Consider the following 18,224-nt stretch of genomic DNA (forward strand, 5'->3'; position numbering starts at 1 on the left):
ATTAACTCAGGTTAATAACAGAGGTTTTAGGGAGTTTAAAAAACTCACTTGGTAAATGCTACAGTATCATTTCAAATGGCTCTAATGAAGGCAGACTTGCCATCTTCCGAGACAGCCTACATTGAACTTCAACTGTCCTTACTGTTAAGAAGGTACTGTCCTTATATTATAGTGCTGACTGCCTCTCTTGGCTTCTAAATATTAGTCTCTGTTCTGCTCTCTCGAGCTCCATGGAAGCCTGACACTATCTGCAGAGATTCCTATCCAAGTAAGGTAGGAGGCACAGAATGCTTCCACGACTTCCAGGGTGAGTTCTCCCTCTTTCTCATCAAGCAGCATCCTATATGAGCTTCCTTCTTATCATGTACACTCCATGCTATAATTGTCAGTCTGTATTCTCCCAATAGACTGTGAGCTTCCTTAAAGTGGGGAACATGCAAAATTGTATCTGTATTCCAGGCATACTGCTCAATATGGAGCTTTACTTTAAAAATTTTTAAGTGAGATATAATTAACATATCACTAAATCCACTCTTTAAAAATGTACAATCAGTGGTCTTTAGTGCATTCAAGGAATTGTGCAATCAATAGCACTGTCTAATTTCCAGACTATTTTGATCATTCCCAAAATAACCACTGTCCCCACTAGTAGTCACTCCCTGTTCTCGTCTCTCCTCAGCCTATCATATAAATAGAATCATGCACTATGAAGTCTTTTGTGTTGGGCTTCTTTCATATAGCATAATTTTCAAGACTCATACCTGTTATATAGCATGTATCAGTATTTCATTATAATTTATGATTAATAATATTCAATTGTATTGACATACTACATTTTATTTATTCATTCTTCAATTAATGGATATTTGTTTTTACTTTGGGGCTATTATGAATAATGCTGCTATGCACATTCATTTACAGGTTTTTATGTGGATAAATATTTCAGTTTTCTTGGATATATACTTAGGATTAGAGCTGCTTGATCATGTGATAACTCTATGTTTAATGTTTTGAGGAAGTGCTAGACTCTTTCCAAAATGGCTACACCATTTCACAATCCACCAGCAACTCCAAACCCTGTGACAATTCCTATTTCACTACATTCTTGCAAACGTGTGTCTGTCGTTTGTATTATAACCATCTTAGTGCATGTGACATGGTATCTCATTATAGTCTTGATTTGGTTATTTCCTGGATACCTAATAACATCAAACATCTTTTCCTATGCATATTAGCTTTTTATTTATCTTTGGAGAAATGTCTATTAAGAGCCTTTCTTAATTTTTTAGTTGGATTATTTGTGTTCTTCTTATTGAGTTGTAAGAGTCAATATATTCTACATACAAATCCTTTATCAGATATGTGATATAAAAACGTATTCTCCCAGTCCATGGGTTGCTTATTCACTTCCTTGATGGTGGTATTTGAAGCACAAAAGTGTTTAATTTTGAAAAGGTCCAATGTATCAAATTTTTTTTAGCTGTTTGTGGTTTTGGTGCCACTGGCTAATCCAAGATTATGAAGATTGCTCCTGTGTTTTCTTCTAAAAGTTTTATAGTTTTACTTCTTGTATTTATGCTTTTGATCCGTGAAGTTAATTTTTATATATGCTATGAGGTAGGGATCCAATTTTATTCTTTTACTTGTGTATACTCAGTTGTCTCAGCAGTATCTGTTGAAACAAAAAAAAAACTATTCTTCCCTCATTGAATATCTTGGTAACTCTGTTGAAAATCAATTGCCATAAATGTAATGGTTTATTTCTGGACCCCGAATTCTATTCCATCAGCCTAGATGTATACTTTATGCCAGTACCACACTGCTTGATTCCTATAACTTTGTCATAAGTTTTGGAATTAGGAGGTGTGAGTCTCTACATATTTTTGCAAAATTGTTTTGGCTATTCTGGGTCCTCTGAATTTCCATATGAATTTTATAATTCACCTGTCAATTTCTATACAGAAGAAAGCTGGAGTTCTGACAGGAATTAAATTTACAGATCAATCTGGGGAACATGCCATCTTAACAATATTATGTCTTCCAAGCAATGAACACAGAGTATCTTTCCACTTGCTTGAGTATTCTTTCATCTTATGCAACAACTCAACAGATTTATGTTCAGTTATAATCAGTGACTAAAAGAAAAATAAATAAATAAATGAGTGAACAAACTAGTCAATGAATAAAAGAGAGAGAGAGAGAGAGAGAGATTCCAAGCAGCTCTTAAAAAACGTACACAGTGGCCACCTTCTGAAATCACATTTCTCTTTTCATGAAGCCACCTTTTACTAGTCCCAGTTTTCAAGATACATTTCAATCTTTTCCTGAAATTTTTTATCATAAATTATATTGTTTCTTTCTCTCCTGTCCATTGATATGATGGAGTGTGGTAGAGAGGTGATGACCTGAACGACGCACCTCCCTTCACACCCTTTCTTCATAAGGTACTCCACGACACTTGTTCTAACACAGGTGCAAACAGATCACCCAGACCCTCCCTCTTTTTCTCTCTACTTGCTAGTTGTAGACTTCCCCCAAACAATGTTAAGCATCATAACATTTAGCTATGCTAGGCTGGCTGGGGAGAAAAGGAGCCCTAAAATTGGGATTACATAGAATATTAAGTCATCCAGGATGCTATTAATAAAATCTGTTCTCTGGCTTCGCCTGCCTTGGTAAGGGTCAATTTAACATAAATCGGCCATTTAGGAAATGAACCATCACTCTGTGTAGGTTGGGTGGCAGAGAAAGCCAGAAGATTCCTCATTGCTAAGAAGCTTAGCACCTCTAGCAGTACCTAAGAAGTGACATTTTTCAGTATTTTCATACAACCAGTACAATATCAAGATGGAATCAGAAACAGTTCAAGACGCTTTATAAATGATTCAGGTAATGGGCTTAAACGTCCACCTGCTAGTACTTCAAGCTTTCTGAAACACATTTCTTAAAAGGGACAACTAAATATTCTATCTCTTTAGACCACTTTAGTGAATTCTTGTATTTTGCTTATACTAGCAGAATATGTTACTTTAATGGACCCATTGTTTACCATCAATATATGCAAAGAACCCATCTAGAATTAAATTCTCTCTTTAAAATAAGTCTGAAGGTTACATATTTTTAAGGATGTTCATGGGCACATATAGATAGAAAATTTATTTCCTTTTAAAAAGCACACATTATATTAAGCCAATTAATTAGTTTTGAAATGGCTTATAATTGGCATATACTTATAACACTTCAAACATCGGGTCAGGAGGAATCAGAAATAATGCGGTAAAGGAAGGAGATGAATCATGGAGGCTCAAGTGAATGAGTCATATGATAGTTCCGCAGATTTTTTCTTTCTTTCTTTCTTTTTTCTGAAGAAAGGAAGCATATATCAGTTTATCAGTTACATAACTTTTCTTTCTCTTATCTTTGAATTTAAAGAATTTACCACATTGATCTCTGTATTAGGAAACACTGAGTAATATAATGGTCCTCTCTTTTTATCAATTCTGCAGAGGATACAGAGAAGAATTTGATGTCTGTTTTTATATCATCCCAATATTAAGAGAATAGTTATAGTATTGAATTATAACCCCTGATAACATCATCATTTCAACCAAGTGCACTGCCTTCAAGTGATATAAGGCAGTGTAAACATTTTAGCTGATTCAGCAGCTACCATTAAGCTGTCCTTACAAAACTCATTTGCCTCAGCTGGACTAATTTTTTATTGGTGCAAATACTTGTTAATTATGGAAAAATCAGAAAGCAGTTATAATTATGTCATGCACTAACTCAGTGGCAATTCCGGTTCGGGTTCTCTAGCAGATTTCTAGGGTATAAATACTGACAGCATTACCGGATTTGATGACAACATTTACTTATTTATTCAGCAAATATGAATTTGCATGCCCCTTGTGTGCCAGGAAACAAAAGATAATCTGTCCTCAAGGACTTCATAGTCTTGTATTTATCACAATTATTTCTCTGCTGTTCAAGATTAAGGCATTCTGCATTTTTATATGGTCTCTATAAGGTATACTCTGTGAGGTAAAATTATTAGAATTTTTGCTTCACATTTGAGTAATCTGCAACTTAGAACAATAAAACATAATCCAATTCTCTTCTGGGGTCTTGAACCCCAATATGTCAGCAAAATTGGATACATATTTGGGTGAGGGCCCAGGGACCTCAGAGAAGTCAAATTCACAAAGAGACAAATTCCAAATCCCAAGTGGCCCTGTCTGCACTGAAAATTACACCTGCTGGTTCAACAGCAGTAAGTGCCCAACTTGTATCTCTTATTTCAAGAAAATTCCAGCTTGCAGTTTTATGTAAACTGGAAATACGTATGTTCACATTATGGAACATAACAAATTAAAGTTTCGTGTTTGTAGTTAGTATATTCACTGAAAGGCAATGTGTAACTTTCTGGATAATTTTTCCACGGTGTGAAAAGAGCCTTAGCACTTATACTCCAAAGTGGTATTTTGTGGGGAAGACAGACCAGTTACTCACCATGACAAATGGTGATATCTAGGATTGGTTATTAACCACCTCCAACCTTCTGTCTAGAGAGACCATTTTATTTCATCGTTATACTTCAGTTTGGCTATAAAGCATATAAAGGAATCGGGTGTCAAAATGCACAAAACAGTAACAATATCTTATCTGAGATATGGCTTTTTCTGTTAAAACAACATTCCTATGTATTTGCCATGGTAAAATCTAATCATCTTGAGTTTAAAAGAAAAAAAAAGTATAGCTGGATTTGTATTTTGTTGTTTATTTGCTTTTAAATTAAGAAAAAAAGAAGAAGAAGAAGAAGAAGAAGGAGAAGGAGAAGGAGAAGGAGAAGGAGAAGGAGAAGGAGAAGGAGAAGGAGAAGGAGAAGAAGAAGAAGAAGAAGAAGAAGAAGAAGAAGAAGAAGAAGAAGAAGAAGAAGAAGAAGAAGAAGAAGAAGAAGAAGAAGAAGAAGAAGAAGAAGAAGAAGAAGAAGAAGAAGAAGAAGAAGAAGAAGAAGAGGAAGAGGAAGAGGAAGAGGAAGAAGGGAAGAGGAAGAGGAAGGAGAAGGAGGAAGAAGAAGAAGAAGGAATTAAAGGGGACCATGGGGCTTCAGACCAAGGCTCCTACCAAAACAAATATCTAAGCGGTGGGAGAGGAGGAAGGGAGTAGGGACACCAGTCCTGGCAGGAAAGCCCTTTAATTTTACAAATGTGATGTGTGCTTCTGCATGGGCATGGGGCTAATTATTCCCACTAAGATGCTGCTGTAAAACGGAGACACTCAACAGGCAGCTTTGTGAGTTTCTTTTTAAACCAGTGCCTGGAATGAGTGACTCAGTGTAATGTAAGTCAATCATATCTGGGCCAAGGTCTTGCAAACAAGTCACAGCTAAAGGTTACCCCAGGGACCATGGCCAGGGAACGACAGAAGACACCCCCATCCTCACCCTAGGCTCCAGCTGAGCTGGCTTCTCCTGGGTATTCAGCAGCAGCTGCCTGCTTTAATTCCTCCCTTTTCACTGCTGGAAGCTAACCGACACCGCACACTCACTGGGGCGAGTAAAATGGGCATTTGGGGGCAAAAGTTTTGTAAAGGTGCAGTCCAAGGTAGATGTTCACCCTGAAGTTCCACGCTGAAATGTTATATTTTCCTGGCACTCCAAACAAAGATTAAAAGCTAACTTTATCATGCTCGTCACACAAGATACAAACACAAACATCATCTTCTAAAAAAGGAGGAGGAGGTATAAATGTTATTGAGATGCAATTATATACAATCTAAAAATTAATTGCCCGTCATCAAACTCCTGGCATGCAGCTCTGAGTCAGCTAACCACTCCTCCACCCCCACCTCATTGTTATTTAACTGTTGAGGTTTCCTGGCAAGTACAGACTAATTCAAAATAACCCAGATCTTCTAAATATGGACACTGCAAAGAATGAGATCCCCTTTTTCTTTTAAAATGGTATTTTTGCAACTTTTATTTTACTGTGCTCCATTTAGTGTCTTATATATGAGGTTTCTACGCTATTTCAACCTCTACCATAGCTCTCAAAGAAAGCTATTAGTAAGCAGACAATACAGACACATAGACAAATCTGGGCGTTTTTGTTTTTGTTTTAAAGCAAATCACAGTATGCACCTAATTTCTTTCCCAGGGGAATACAGGAAAAGGATGGTGACACTATTCACATGTCTCTCTTTTTCCATAGTAGAAGACCCCATTTCTATCTCCATTCCCAAGAAACCAAACAAAGAACCAGCAAGTCCCATCAGCAGGGACAGTCCACATTTCATTACATAATATCAGCCAGTTGTAGCTTTCATCTCCCAGTAGCCAACATGTTTGGGTTGCACAGAATAATACGGAATATTAAACATTTAATTACTAATTAATCTCCCCTGCAGCTGCTCATGGCTTTCACAAGCTAGAACATGGAGCACAAGAGAACAGATCCATGGCACCACAAGACTCCACCCTGATTATGCTGCCTGCAAGCCCTCAGGCCACATGAATTCCTAATAAAAAGCCTTCCATACAACACAGACACACCTGAAATAATTTCTCAGGTTGCTTCATAGATTACTGCTTTAAGAAAGGAACTCAGTGTGGGAGCACTGGATTGCAATTCAAGACGTGTCCATGTGACCAAACAGCACGTATGCACTCAGTTTCCAGACAGACTAAGAAATTACAATATTTTTTAAATGCTTTAAATGAAAAAAATAGATATATCATTGACAGGGTGCCCAGCATTCAGAAAGGAAAAGTCCCAAACCTTCAAAGACCCAAAGCTTTTAAAGCAAGCTCCAGACACAAGCTAACAGTCCCTAAACAGAATGGGAAGGATTGAGTGGACTGCTGCTCAAAGCTAACATCTTACTCCTTGTAACTCTAGAATACTATGGTATCTCTGCCAAAGGGGAAAAACTGTAGTTACCATGCTCACTTTAGAAGTAAAGAAAAGGAAGCTCAGACTGGCGATGTGAAGAATCTGCACAACTGGAGCTCTTTTTAGAGAGGTGACCACATGCAACTGAGAAGACAGTGCTCCTCTTAATGGCAAATGTGGAGTCTAGGCTATCAAACTATGTTCAACCCTATCCTTTTCCCCGGAATCTCTCCAAATGTTTTAATACTAGTCTAAATGAGGGTAGTGAAATCACACTGGTCCAATTCCAAAGCAACTTGATCCAAAAATACTAAATCTCCAGTTACCCTTAATACAAAATGTCTGAAAGTTCTTCCAAGTCACCTAGGTACTAGCTTCAACCCTACCAAACTCAGTGCGGGGAAAGAAAAGGCAGCTTTGTACCAGGAACTAGAAGACCAGCACTCTGGCCCTGGTTTCGTCAAGAGAAGCGGAGTGAAATCATAAGCCCATGGATTTACCCTTTGTCCTCTAAGAAATCAAGAGAGTTTCCTGTGCTGCAGCTGTCCTTTTACTAGCAGCAGAATGTCAGGTGGCTGGGGTCTAGATATGTACTAATTCTAGGTACAGACTAATTCAAAGACACTACATACTGTCATAAAACTTCTATTTACCTTTAAGTTACGCTTTTGAGTTGCCCACTTCTTTGTTTCCAAGCTGTGTTTTAAAGAAAGTACCACAAAAGAGAGACATTTTGGAATAAACTAGTTATACTAAAGGGACCCAAACTGCCCCTCGCTTGAGCTTAGCATCCACAGAGAACCATTATGTCACGGCTCAGGGAAAACAAACAAACAAAAATCATCGATCCTGCCTCTGATTGAGCCTCACTGAGCAATTCTCTTTCTCTCTCTAGACAAAATCTTCCTTCTGTAAACTAAGAGTTTGGCCACACGACCTCTAAGCTGTGACGCTCTAAGATCACAGTGAGTCTGCAGTTCACCCCACAGCCACCTCTGCACTTCTCACTCCTGTTCTTCTAAAACTACTCCCTAATACCCATGTTTTAAAATGACTAGAAATTTCAGTGCTAAACACTAAGGTAGTTTAATTTCATTACTTTGTGCAGTGGCTGGCACAGATGTGTATTTTTATATCTTCTGTAAAATTTGCTAAAGGCGTTACCCCCAAACCCACTATAGCCAAAAACCCTGTTGCTATACCCCCCACCAAATTTCCCCTCTTACTATGAGAGTCCTCGAGCATCAAGAAGGTAATAGTGCATGTGATTTCATCTGCCATTCACTTTGAACTCCAAATACCACATACCACATTGAACTATCTTATTCTTCCAACAAAGCATTCACTTTCAATATTCCTTGACTTTCTCTTTCCTGTTATTCTCGCACCTTGACTCCCATTCCCCTTCCCACGGCACATGCTGCCAAGGGAACTCAAGCTCTGCCTGCCCTGTGCATTCCTGCCTGACACTTCCCTAGAGAAGCATAAAGAATACTGTTGATATCCCTATGTTTGATTCCTCCACAACTTCAATATCTGGTGGCTCACATGATAACTTAAAGTAGCAGCAAATCGAAGCCCTTCTCTTGTGTCCTTTTGAATTTTTCATGTGCTTGTCACTTCTGTAAGACTAGGAATTACTCTAGAACAAGGCCATGTTGATTTTAACCTTTGTATTTCCAATGCCTAATCCACAGTGGGATCTCAGTAAATGTTAGTCAAAGGAATGAAAATGGGAAATGAAGCCATATTTCCCAAATAACAGTACAAGTAAATAAGTGAACAGAAATAAAGTCGGGAAATCTGAGAGGAGAAAATGCTCCTTTGGAAAAAGAAAATATCCCATAAAATTGATTTTCAGGAGCTCAGACATTTTTGGAAGTTGTTATGTGAATAGAGCAACTTTGGACCTCTTACTGTGCAAACATTCCATGTGTATGATCATTTTCTCCTGGATCCACAAGTCAAAGCAACCTTACAAAGGTGACTCAGAGGTGGGGTTGAGAAAGCTCACAACACGTGCTCGAATGATGAGAAATCACAGACCTACTAGCCTACTTTGAGTAGTCAGTCAGGTGATTCAACAGGTTTTGCAATTTGCTTTGGATCAAAAATGGAAACATCAAAGTTGGGCATTAACAGTCTACATTTCCAAGACTTTTCAAGTACCTTTTAATTACAACACAACACAGTCTACTGCAGAATCATCTTCTCTTGGCACGCATTTTTAATACTGTAAGTGTGTGATTATTGTTCTCACAGCATATAATTATGTTAACCAATAAATACTAACGCATCTAATTCAGTTCCATCAGAGTGAAGATAATTCAGAAGAATGAGCTGCATCGCCCAATTAACTCTTGCTTTCCAAAATTAGAATCATAAAGAAGTTAGAATGGTTTGCTCTTTAATTTCTGAAGGGAGCAGGCACATGGAAAGTAAATATCAACTTGTTCTACTAAGGGTTATCATAATTAATTTTTTTATTTTTTAAAAATTTTTACAGTTTTTAAAGGTTACTTTCCACTTACTGTTATTACAAGATATTAGCTATATTCCCCACGTTGTACAATATATCCTTGAGCCTATCTTATACCCAAGAGTTGTACCAACCACTCCCCAACACCTATAATACCCCTCCCCCTTAATTGTTTTAACCATTTGGATGGTTTTCTTTTATGTGAAAGCCATATTCAAGGGACCCTGACCGGTCACATGAGTGAGAGTGTCCCTGGAGTGCAGCTTTCCTCCTAAAAAGAAAACCATTCAGAGGGACATCTTCAATCTGGTTGCAGAATTTAAAAACCAAACACAGGCCTAAGTTCAAGGTCCACTGTGCTCACAGTGCAGTGATATGTCATAGGGCAAGTCACTTACTTGCTAAGTCTTACCGTCTTCATGCACAAAACAAGCACATTGCCTGTATCTCAGAGTTGAGGCATCTATATTGCACTCGTCTGCATATGTGTGAAAGTGCTTCACCATCAGGAAAGCACTGTCCAAACATCGGTGAGGATGAGCCCACGTGCACAGTGAGAGATTGCGCAAACAGAAATGTGGCTGCTGAATACACCCATTAAAATGCAGTGGCTTACAGGAGGCATGTGTAGACACAGCCTCAAAGAATGAAGGCCATATTGAGCAAAAACCTCTAAGCCAAATCTCCCCAGTACATACTAGGGTATGAGAATTTGGAAGTAAAAAAAAGAAAGAAAGAAAGAAAAGGAAAAGACTAAACAAAAACTGTATTTTAAAAACAGAAGAGGGCATAAAAGAATTTAAGTTCAACACGGATACGTCCAGTGGCAAAGTCAGTGGTCTTGTCCTCCTGAGAAACTGGGCTTGAGAGATTTGCTTGGATAGAACTGAAAATATGCTTAACATCAAACAATGGTTAGAAACTACGAAGCAAGCAAGGCGTGCTGGGGAACATTTCTGAGATCTGGGCCCATCCTCTCGCATCTTTCCAGAGTCTGTCTTCTTACCTAAGCAACTTTTTCATAATGAATTGTAGCTTTGCCCTGCTTGGAAATCTTCAACTATCTCCCATTATCTATAAAAGACAGGCTAATATCTTAATCTGGCATTCAAACTTGTCCACAGGCTGCCAACAGGAAACCTCCCAGGCCCAAGTCCCACTTGAGGCCTTCAGTGGCCTCGTCTGCAGCCACCAGGCTGCTTGCAGGGCTCTGGATGTGGCCTGGACCTTCCTGCCCTGTGGCTCAGGCTGCTCTCTCCCCACTTGTCTCAACCAACATCATTACTCCCGCGTCTCTCAGCTGAACATGCAAGTCTTCAAATAAACCTCAGATGCTGCCACCTTTAAAAGAATATCTCCGTCTTTTCCTTGTGATTCTATCTTCTGCTGTATAACTTATAACAACCATGTCCTATTTGACTCCCTTTCAACCATCCTCTTTCCTTCTCCTAATAGTCCCCCTAAAAGACCACAGCTCCTGCTCCCTACCTGCAGTTCAGCACGTGTTTACAGAAACAAAGTGCACTTTCACTACTGACAGGTCTAGTGGAGCCAAGAGTGATGGCAGCTGTGGAAGAGCTAAGCTCTAGTGTATTTTTCCTTGTGCCCCCACAGAGCTGACAGTCCCATTACATGTCTAGAAAAGGTAACATCAATATGTCTACAGAGGAAAGCACCTTATGCAGTTCAGTGTTGAAATGACTGACAGCAGAGAGGCAGGACTGGTTCTCATTCATGAAAGGAACCACTGTGAACAGACGAGCTGCTGTTGAAGAACGGAGTGCTGCAGGCACTGTCACTTAACCAAACGAACATCACACAAGAGTCAAACACCACCATGACAATGGTGCCAGTCCTAGGTCTGCATGCAGGGTTCTGCTGGCTGTCTTCTGAGGACTCACAAGCCCTGAAATCAACTTGCCAGTACTATCTCAAGACCTGAGAGGGGCAGGAAATGACCACTAGCAATGGAAGATCAGCTTCTGAAATGCAGATAATAAATGAAAGTACAGAAGAACAGCCAAGCTCCACAGTAATCCAAGAGATACAAAGAAGAACAGATAACCAGATACCATTTGCATTCTTAAAAAAATCAGATTAATGGCTGCCACCAAATTCTCATGAGACTGAGGAGAAATTGATATATTCAAACTGTTGGTACCGGTATAAGCTATTCACAACCCCTGGAAAGAAAAGTAAAGAAAATGGTCATGGGGCAGAGGGTATAGCTCAGTGGTAGAGTGTGTGCTTAGCATGCACAAGGTCCTGGGTTCAAAACCCAGTACCTCCGTTAAACAAATTATATAAATAAATAATTAAAAACTTAATTACTTCCTCCCCTTCTCTGCAAAAAAAAAAAAAAAAAAATGTGATCATAACCCCCCATGTAGAAATCCCATTCTAAAAAAAATCTGAAGCAGGGAAATAGCTCCAAAGAAAATCTACACAAACATGTCCCTTGTGGCATTATTTACAACAACAACCCAAAAAAGGAAGCCACCTCGATATCCAACTTAAGAAATTTCTTTACAAAAGATGTAGCCCTCAACTTAACTTCACCATAGCCATGCTAAATCCTATTTCTGAAGATTATACCAACATGTAACAAAATACGCACCTAGGCCAAGCCAGAAAAAGAGCAAGGCAATGGAGTAAGAAGAGATTCTATGTTTGTAACATTTTTGTATAATGCTGCTGTGTTACCTTAAGGAAAATACTAATAAGTCAGTTTAAGAAGTTTCTGTCTGTTAACTAACATATGTTGATATTAAATAAAAAGACGACTTAGACTGCTGGCTCCGGGAGGGCTACAGAAGCAGCCTGCTCTTTCAGACGGCCGCAGGCTATCTGTGGCTGGCAGCGGGGGCACCCTTGTGGAGAGCTCTCACCTGCGGGGGCCGAGGCTTGTAGGGGGAGCTGCACTCCAGGTCAGCCAAGATACTCGTCAGTGAGTCGATCTCAGCATCCAGGCTGGAGCGTCTCTCCTCAAGGGTCTTGCCTCCAGGATTTCCCTGTTAGACGCAACACGGACATGTTAAAAAGGGAAATTTCCAGTTTCCATATCAGTCTGAGCTCAAATTTCTCAAGTAATACTGTGGCTGTGTCCAAGCTTTTCTGTAGTTCATTTTTTAAAAATATTTTTAAATTTTATTTTATTTTATTTTTAGCTTCTAAAAAATCTCACTGACATAGGCTGCAGTAGAACAATCGCTTTTTGATAAACAAGAAAACTGAAATATATCAGGTGATTCTCCTAAAGTCATGCTCTTATTTAAAGGATATTTTCTTTGAAGAATATACAAGTTAAAGGAAACAAATGTCTCTTTTCCTGCACTCAAGGAACAGATCCAAATGGGGAGACACTGCAAATTCCATGTTCAGAAACCACCAAACAGAATGACGACATTTTAGTTGGAGCAGATTCGGGCAAGGGTGAGAGCTTCCAGTCCAGAAAGAGGAAGCCGTGGGAGACCAGTGGACTAGGTGTGTCTGTATGACAGAGAGACGGCAAGCTCCAAGTGATGCCCCTGAAAGACGAGCTAGAATAAGGCTGCTCAGGGTCCTGGCCGACAGGCTGCAGAGGAAGCATGTGGCAGTGACCACTGACTACGAATTGGGGGAATCTACGGATTTCACATGCCACTGTCCCATGTCGTCAGGAACACCGACTTCCATCTACACTCAGCATCAACATGGAATGACCAGAGGACAATGACACCACCACAAGGGCACTCCTAAGAAGAAGGAGCACACTTGGGAAAAGCAAGCCAACAGTGTGTCTAGAGCTTAAGGCAAGGAAATACACTGTGAAATACAAAGGAAATATAAAGGCAGCCCTAGAATTTGGAAGCAGGGTGAGTTAAAATCATATTTTAAGGTGACAATGTTATAATGATCTTGGACGTGTGTCTCTTAAGGCTCCAGCAAGAAATCAAAGTGAATCTGCAGTGAAGGCCCAACAGGGATGAAATGATGGGAGTCAGTGTAATCTAACCCGCCCTACCGACCTTGTCTCAGGAGGTTAAATATCAGTGCAGCGACTGGAAGAGTTTAGAAAAAGCCAAGAAACCAGAGTTTCCTCAGCAACAACAAAAACTAAGATACCCTGACAAGGCAGCACTGAAATCTCGCAATTCTCTAAGTGAATGCACCTTTTTAACGAGCACTCCGCACCAGGCAGTGACAGCGTAACACCACTGCCTGTGGAGAACATGGAGGCCACTGGCTTCTTTTCCTGCCTCCCCTGCGTCCTTAAACTAATTTAACTCTCTGTGAAAAGGCTCTGATGGGATCTCGTGTTCTGGTCAATCTCTTGAAAATTTAGCCAAATGAGTTAATCCATCTGGACCTGATCCATCCCAGGCACATGGATAACATCACGGTCTGTGAAGCTGTAGCCCAGCCCCTCGGAGCCAAACCCAGAGACTGCTGCCTGGCCTAGAGCCCGTGACATCCTTCCTCGTGAGTCCGCTTTAAGCAGGGTACATTTTATCACATGATCTAAAACAATCTTCTCATCATTTTCTCATTCTGGATGCATCTGTATGACCCATCTAAGAAAACCTATCCCCTCACCCTGTTTTGCTTATTTTTCTCATAACATCTATCACCATCTACCATTATCTTTTATATATATTTGTCTGTCTGTCCTCAGTCTCCCCAGGAGAATGTAAGCTTCATGAGGGCAAGAAATGCGTCTGTTTCCCTCCTCGCTATTTTCCCAGAATCTTGCTCCTAATCCACGGAAATGTTCAATCAACAATTTGAGTAAATAAATGAATAAATAATAACAGACCCTGCAAGAGGTCCAGCCAGTAACCTTCTTCACTGAACTTTTGAGTAAAAGCAGCTAGAGGTACAACAGGATCAGTGGGTGTGAACAGAAGCAAAAGGCTCACGTGCACGAGAGTGTGTGTGTGTGTGGGCGCGCGGGCGTGCACACCTCTGTGTGTCTGTGTATTTCACGCGGTATGGCCCAGACGTGAAGGTCATCCTTGTGAAAATTGAGAGGCTTCTCTCAGCTCCCTTGCCATAGCCAGAAACGGGGAAACAATGAAATGACAGCTTGTCATGTTTTATCAGAGTCTGAATTTCTGGTCTGACCAAACGCTGTAAGGCCAGTGGGTCTTTGCCCAAGGACCAGGTAAGTTCAAAGAGCTAATCTCTCTGTCTTACCTGTACCCCACTGAGTATTAATGGCTATGAAATACTCTGGCATTAAGGAGAAATCCCTTAAAAATTTAAAATTCCTGGGAACATTCTGGCAATGGATTCTGGTACAAAGAAAAGTAGGGCTTAGGCAACTGAGAACTGTGTGAACTGGACTCTCTTATGCACAAATATAAAACATTATTACTAACGTGAATTTGATCACTGTATTTCCAAATACTCATAGACAGCACAAAACATTAGTAAGGGCAGTGGACTGGAGCCTGGTTAAATTCCTCCCTGGGCCAAATTCCCTCACCTATAAAACTAGCAGAACATCACCTGCCCTATCTAAGCCAGAGGGATGTTACAAGGTTCAGATAAGAAAATGGATGGGAAAATACTCCATAAATTGTAAAGTGCTGTAATTATGATGATTTTCATAAATAGCATTAATTATAGCAACCAGTAACTATAAATTAATATGAATAATGTACCTATTGTTAATTATTCTTCTTAAGGGGAGCATCGTTCATTAAGTGCTCCCTCGGGGGATCCGTAAAGAGACAGGATTTAATCAGGTCTTCAACATCTGTACTTTAGCAGACAGCACAGCAACTGCCCAAGCCCTAAGTACTGGATACCACGGAGAGTCCAAAGTCACAGAATCACCCTGAGCCATGCAATGAAACAAGTAATTATAGCGTACGACCAGCCTGTGCACGTACCACTTCGTTCTCCCTTCCCTGTGAGTCAGGACTACACTCCATTTCTAATTTCTCACATTAGGTTGATGCAATTGAACAAGTTCCAGCTTAACGTTGTGAGATTTTGCACCCAAGATCGCCCCTTGCTGCCCTACCTGGCCTTCTAATAATGGCTTTGTTTCTACGTTTCCATCTCCTCTCCAGTTTAGGACAGACTTCCTTCTCACCACTGAGTCTCTATTTAATATCTCAGTTCAGTTCAAATAACTAAAGTCCTGCCCGCGTCCTACCAGCCCTTCTCCTGGTACTTCATCTACCACCACAGCACCTTTAGATCCAGGAACTACTTTGCTCCTCTCAACGCTTTCCACCAGAGGAGACAGTCCTCTAACCAGCAACAGAATCCTACACTTACAATGTGTCTTCTCCTTAACTCCCTATCACTGAAGCCTTGCAGGTCACTTGATGGTAAAATGACCTGCCCAAGGCCAAGTAACAACAAGGAAAAGTGTCCTAACTCTTAGCCTAATCCTTTTTCTAAATACCACCCGATCACCCACAAAGTGGTCATTGTAATAATCTTTAGATTCTCACACTCTTCAACCATAACCAGAGAGATTCCATTGTCTGAGTCCAAGTTCTGCCAAAAACAAAGCTTAAGACAAAGACTTGTGTGCAGGCCATTGATTTGGGGAATGATTCCCCAGAAACAGTACTGAAGGACTGGACGAGTAAACAGGGGACGAGGGAAAGCCAATTCAAAGGTGCTGAATTGAGCTGGTCACCAAAATGGACAACCAGGGCTCCATTCTCCTGGGAGCCCTCTGAGGAGTCCCGTGAAATGTGCCTCAGATCTTCCCACCTAGGGAATGAGAGAACAGAGTATTTATCCTCTGGCTCTAGTTCTCCATTGGTTTAGAATCACCTACAGGGTCACAGACTCCCTCATACTTGCCCCAAGAAGCACAGTGCTAGCAGAAAAGTCCCAGGATGGAAAGTGAGAGAAGGGTTTTGCATCTGAGACAAGGTGCTGCCAGGTCCTCCCTCTCAGGGGTGGTTACTGTAGCAATGACCCGTGTCTCAAGGTGGGACAAGAGGATGACAGGTAGAGTACAGAGGGTGTCCAGGGACTGTGTACTTTTGCTAACAGCTATGAAGCTCATGTGAATGAGCCATTCATTAGATATTATTTTCTACAAGACAATTTCATTCATTCAATAAATATGTATATAATAAAAACTCACCAAATCACAATTGAGGCTTATTATAATTTGGAAAATCATGATTCTCAGTGCCACTAGTAGAATTAAGGGATGATGTCTCCCCCACTGTAAATATGTAGGAATACCCTTAAAACAGAGCCCAGAATCAAAATGGACAGCATGTGAGGCCGTATGGGTCACACTGCTAATCCACTCACTGCGAGGAGTACCAGCACTGAGTCATGAAACAGCATTCATTTACATTTATGCATTTATTCACTCTTCACATCCAAACATAACAAATACATATCATAACAAATATATATCTGCTTGTTTGTTATTGTAGTTTAACCACTTGCAAGAAGTTGCAGGAACTCCTCCTCTGTACACTTCAGCTGGCCTCTCCTAAGAACTCCTAATTTTTCAACACCATTATCACACCCAAGAAATTTATCATGGGTGCAATTATCTAACATGTATGCATGCTCACATCTCACCAGCAGTCCCAGGAATGTCCTTTCATCTATTGTTGGTAATTTCCATCCACAGTCCAACCAAAGATCACACATTGAGGTGACATGTCTTCTTAGTCTCTTGTAATTTAGAACAGGCCCCAGCCTATTTCTTTCATGAAACTGACTTTTAAAAAGAATTCAGGCCAGGTGTCTTATAAAATGTGAACAATCTGGCTTTGTCTGATGGTTAGATTCAGATTACACCATCTTGGCAGGCATAGTCCATGCGTGATGCCGTTTCCTTCCCATTGTGTCTCATCAGGAAGCTCACGATGCTGTCTGGCCATTTGGTGGTGACAACTTTGATGGCCTGGTTAAGGAGTGTTCACCAGATTTCCCCATTGCACAAATGTCCTCTTCTAGATCAATACATTATCGTGGGGTGACACTTTGAGGCTCTGCCAATATTCTCTGCTCATCATGAACATTTTTACCCAATGGTTTTATCATCCAGAGACAATCCTTGACTGAATGGATGACTACACTGGTGGTTGCAAAATGGTCAGAGCCACTCACAGGAACCAATAATGAGAGCTACCCTATGAGCATTCCTGTCAGAGAGAACTGGACAAAGAAGAGTCATTTATCAGATAAGCGGGGGCATCAGTGATGTCTTCACGAGGAAGACATTATTGATGAATGGAACTAAATGGACCCTGCTTAGCGTAAAAATTTACTTGTTAAGTATTCATTTCCATATTGAGGTAGGGAGCAGGCCTAACTGCAAAGTCCTCTGCTATGAAAAAAACATCAGGAACCTAATGATCAAATCAACAGTTGTTAAAGAGAGAGTTCTTGTTCAGGCTGTTAAAGAAAAACAAAGGATCAGAAGATGGTCTAGTTAATTAAGAACCGATTCTCTGCCTGAGGAAGTTCACATCCTAGAATTAGAGCCAATACCCAGTGTCACACTCAAAACACGCGTGGGCTGACCGAATCCTCAGCAACCTCCAGAAGCTCTGAGGTGGCCCAGCCATCACACTGACACATCACAGAAGGGGGTTTGAGGGGCCAAGATCTGAATATGACTGCTCAAAAATATACCTGAGAAAGGAACCGAATAATCAGAGAGAAAACTTGACATTAGAGGTACTAAATCTGTGATATTTAAATTGTGCTTCACAAAGCTCACAGAGCTCCTCGGGGCAGACCCCATGTGTGACACCATGTGTGACATCTCCACCTCTGCTCAGGCCAGGAGTTCCCTGTGATTCATCAGAAAAAGGAAAGCTCTCCCTGACAGCTTAGGAATATAAAACTATCTCATCTGAAAGAACCCTAGG

General features: G+C 40.4%; 1 protein-coding gene across 8 annotated transcripts in view; it reads right to left on the reverse strand.

Moving 5' to 3' along the window:
- Window positions 1–18,224, reverse strand: part of LPP (LIM domain containing preferred translocation partner in lipoma) — a 629,562-nt gene that overhangs the window by 312,433 nt on the left and 298,905 nt on the right. For all 8 annotated transcript variants that reach the window (XM_032482352.1, XM_032482344.1, XM_032482364.1 and 5 more), the window contains one exon: window positions 12,258–12,380. In XM_032482352.1, the coding sequence (XP_032338243.1) occupies window positions 12,258–12,380 (123 nt within the window). The remainder of the gene's footprint in view (window positions 1–12,257; window positions 12,381–18,224) is intronic.

This window comes from Camelus ferus, chromosome 1 (assembly GCF_009834535.1).
Source record: "Camelus ferus isolate YT-003-E chromosome 1, BCGSAC_Cfer_1.0, whole genome shotgun sequence".
NCBI classification, from domain to species: domain Eukaryota; kingdom Metazoa; phylum Chordata; class Mammalia; order Artiodactyla; family Camelidae; genus Camelus; species Camelus ferus.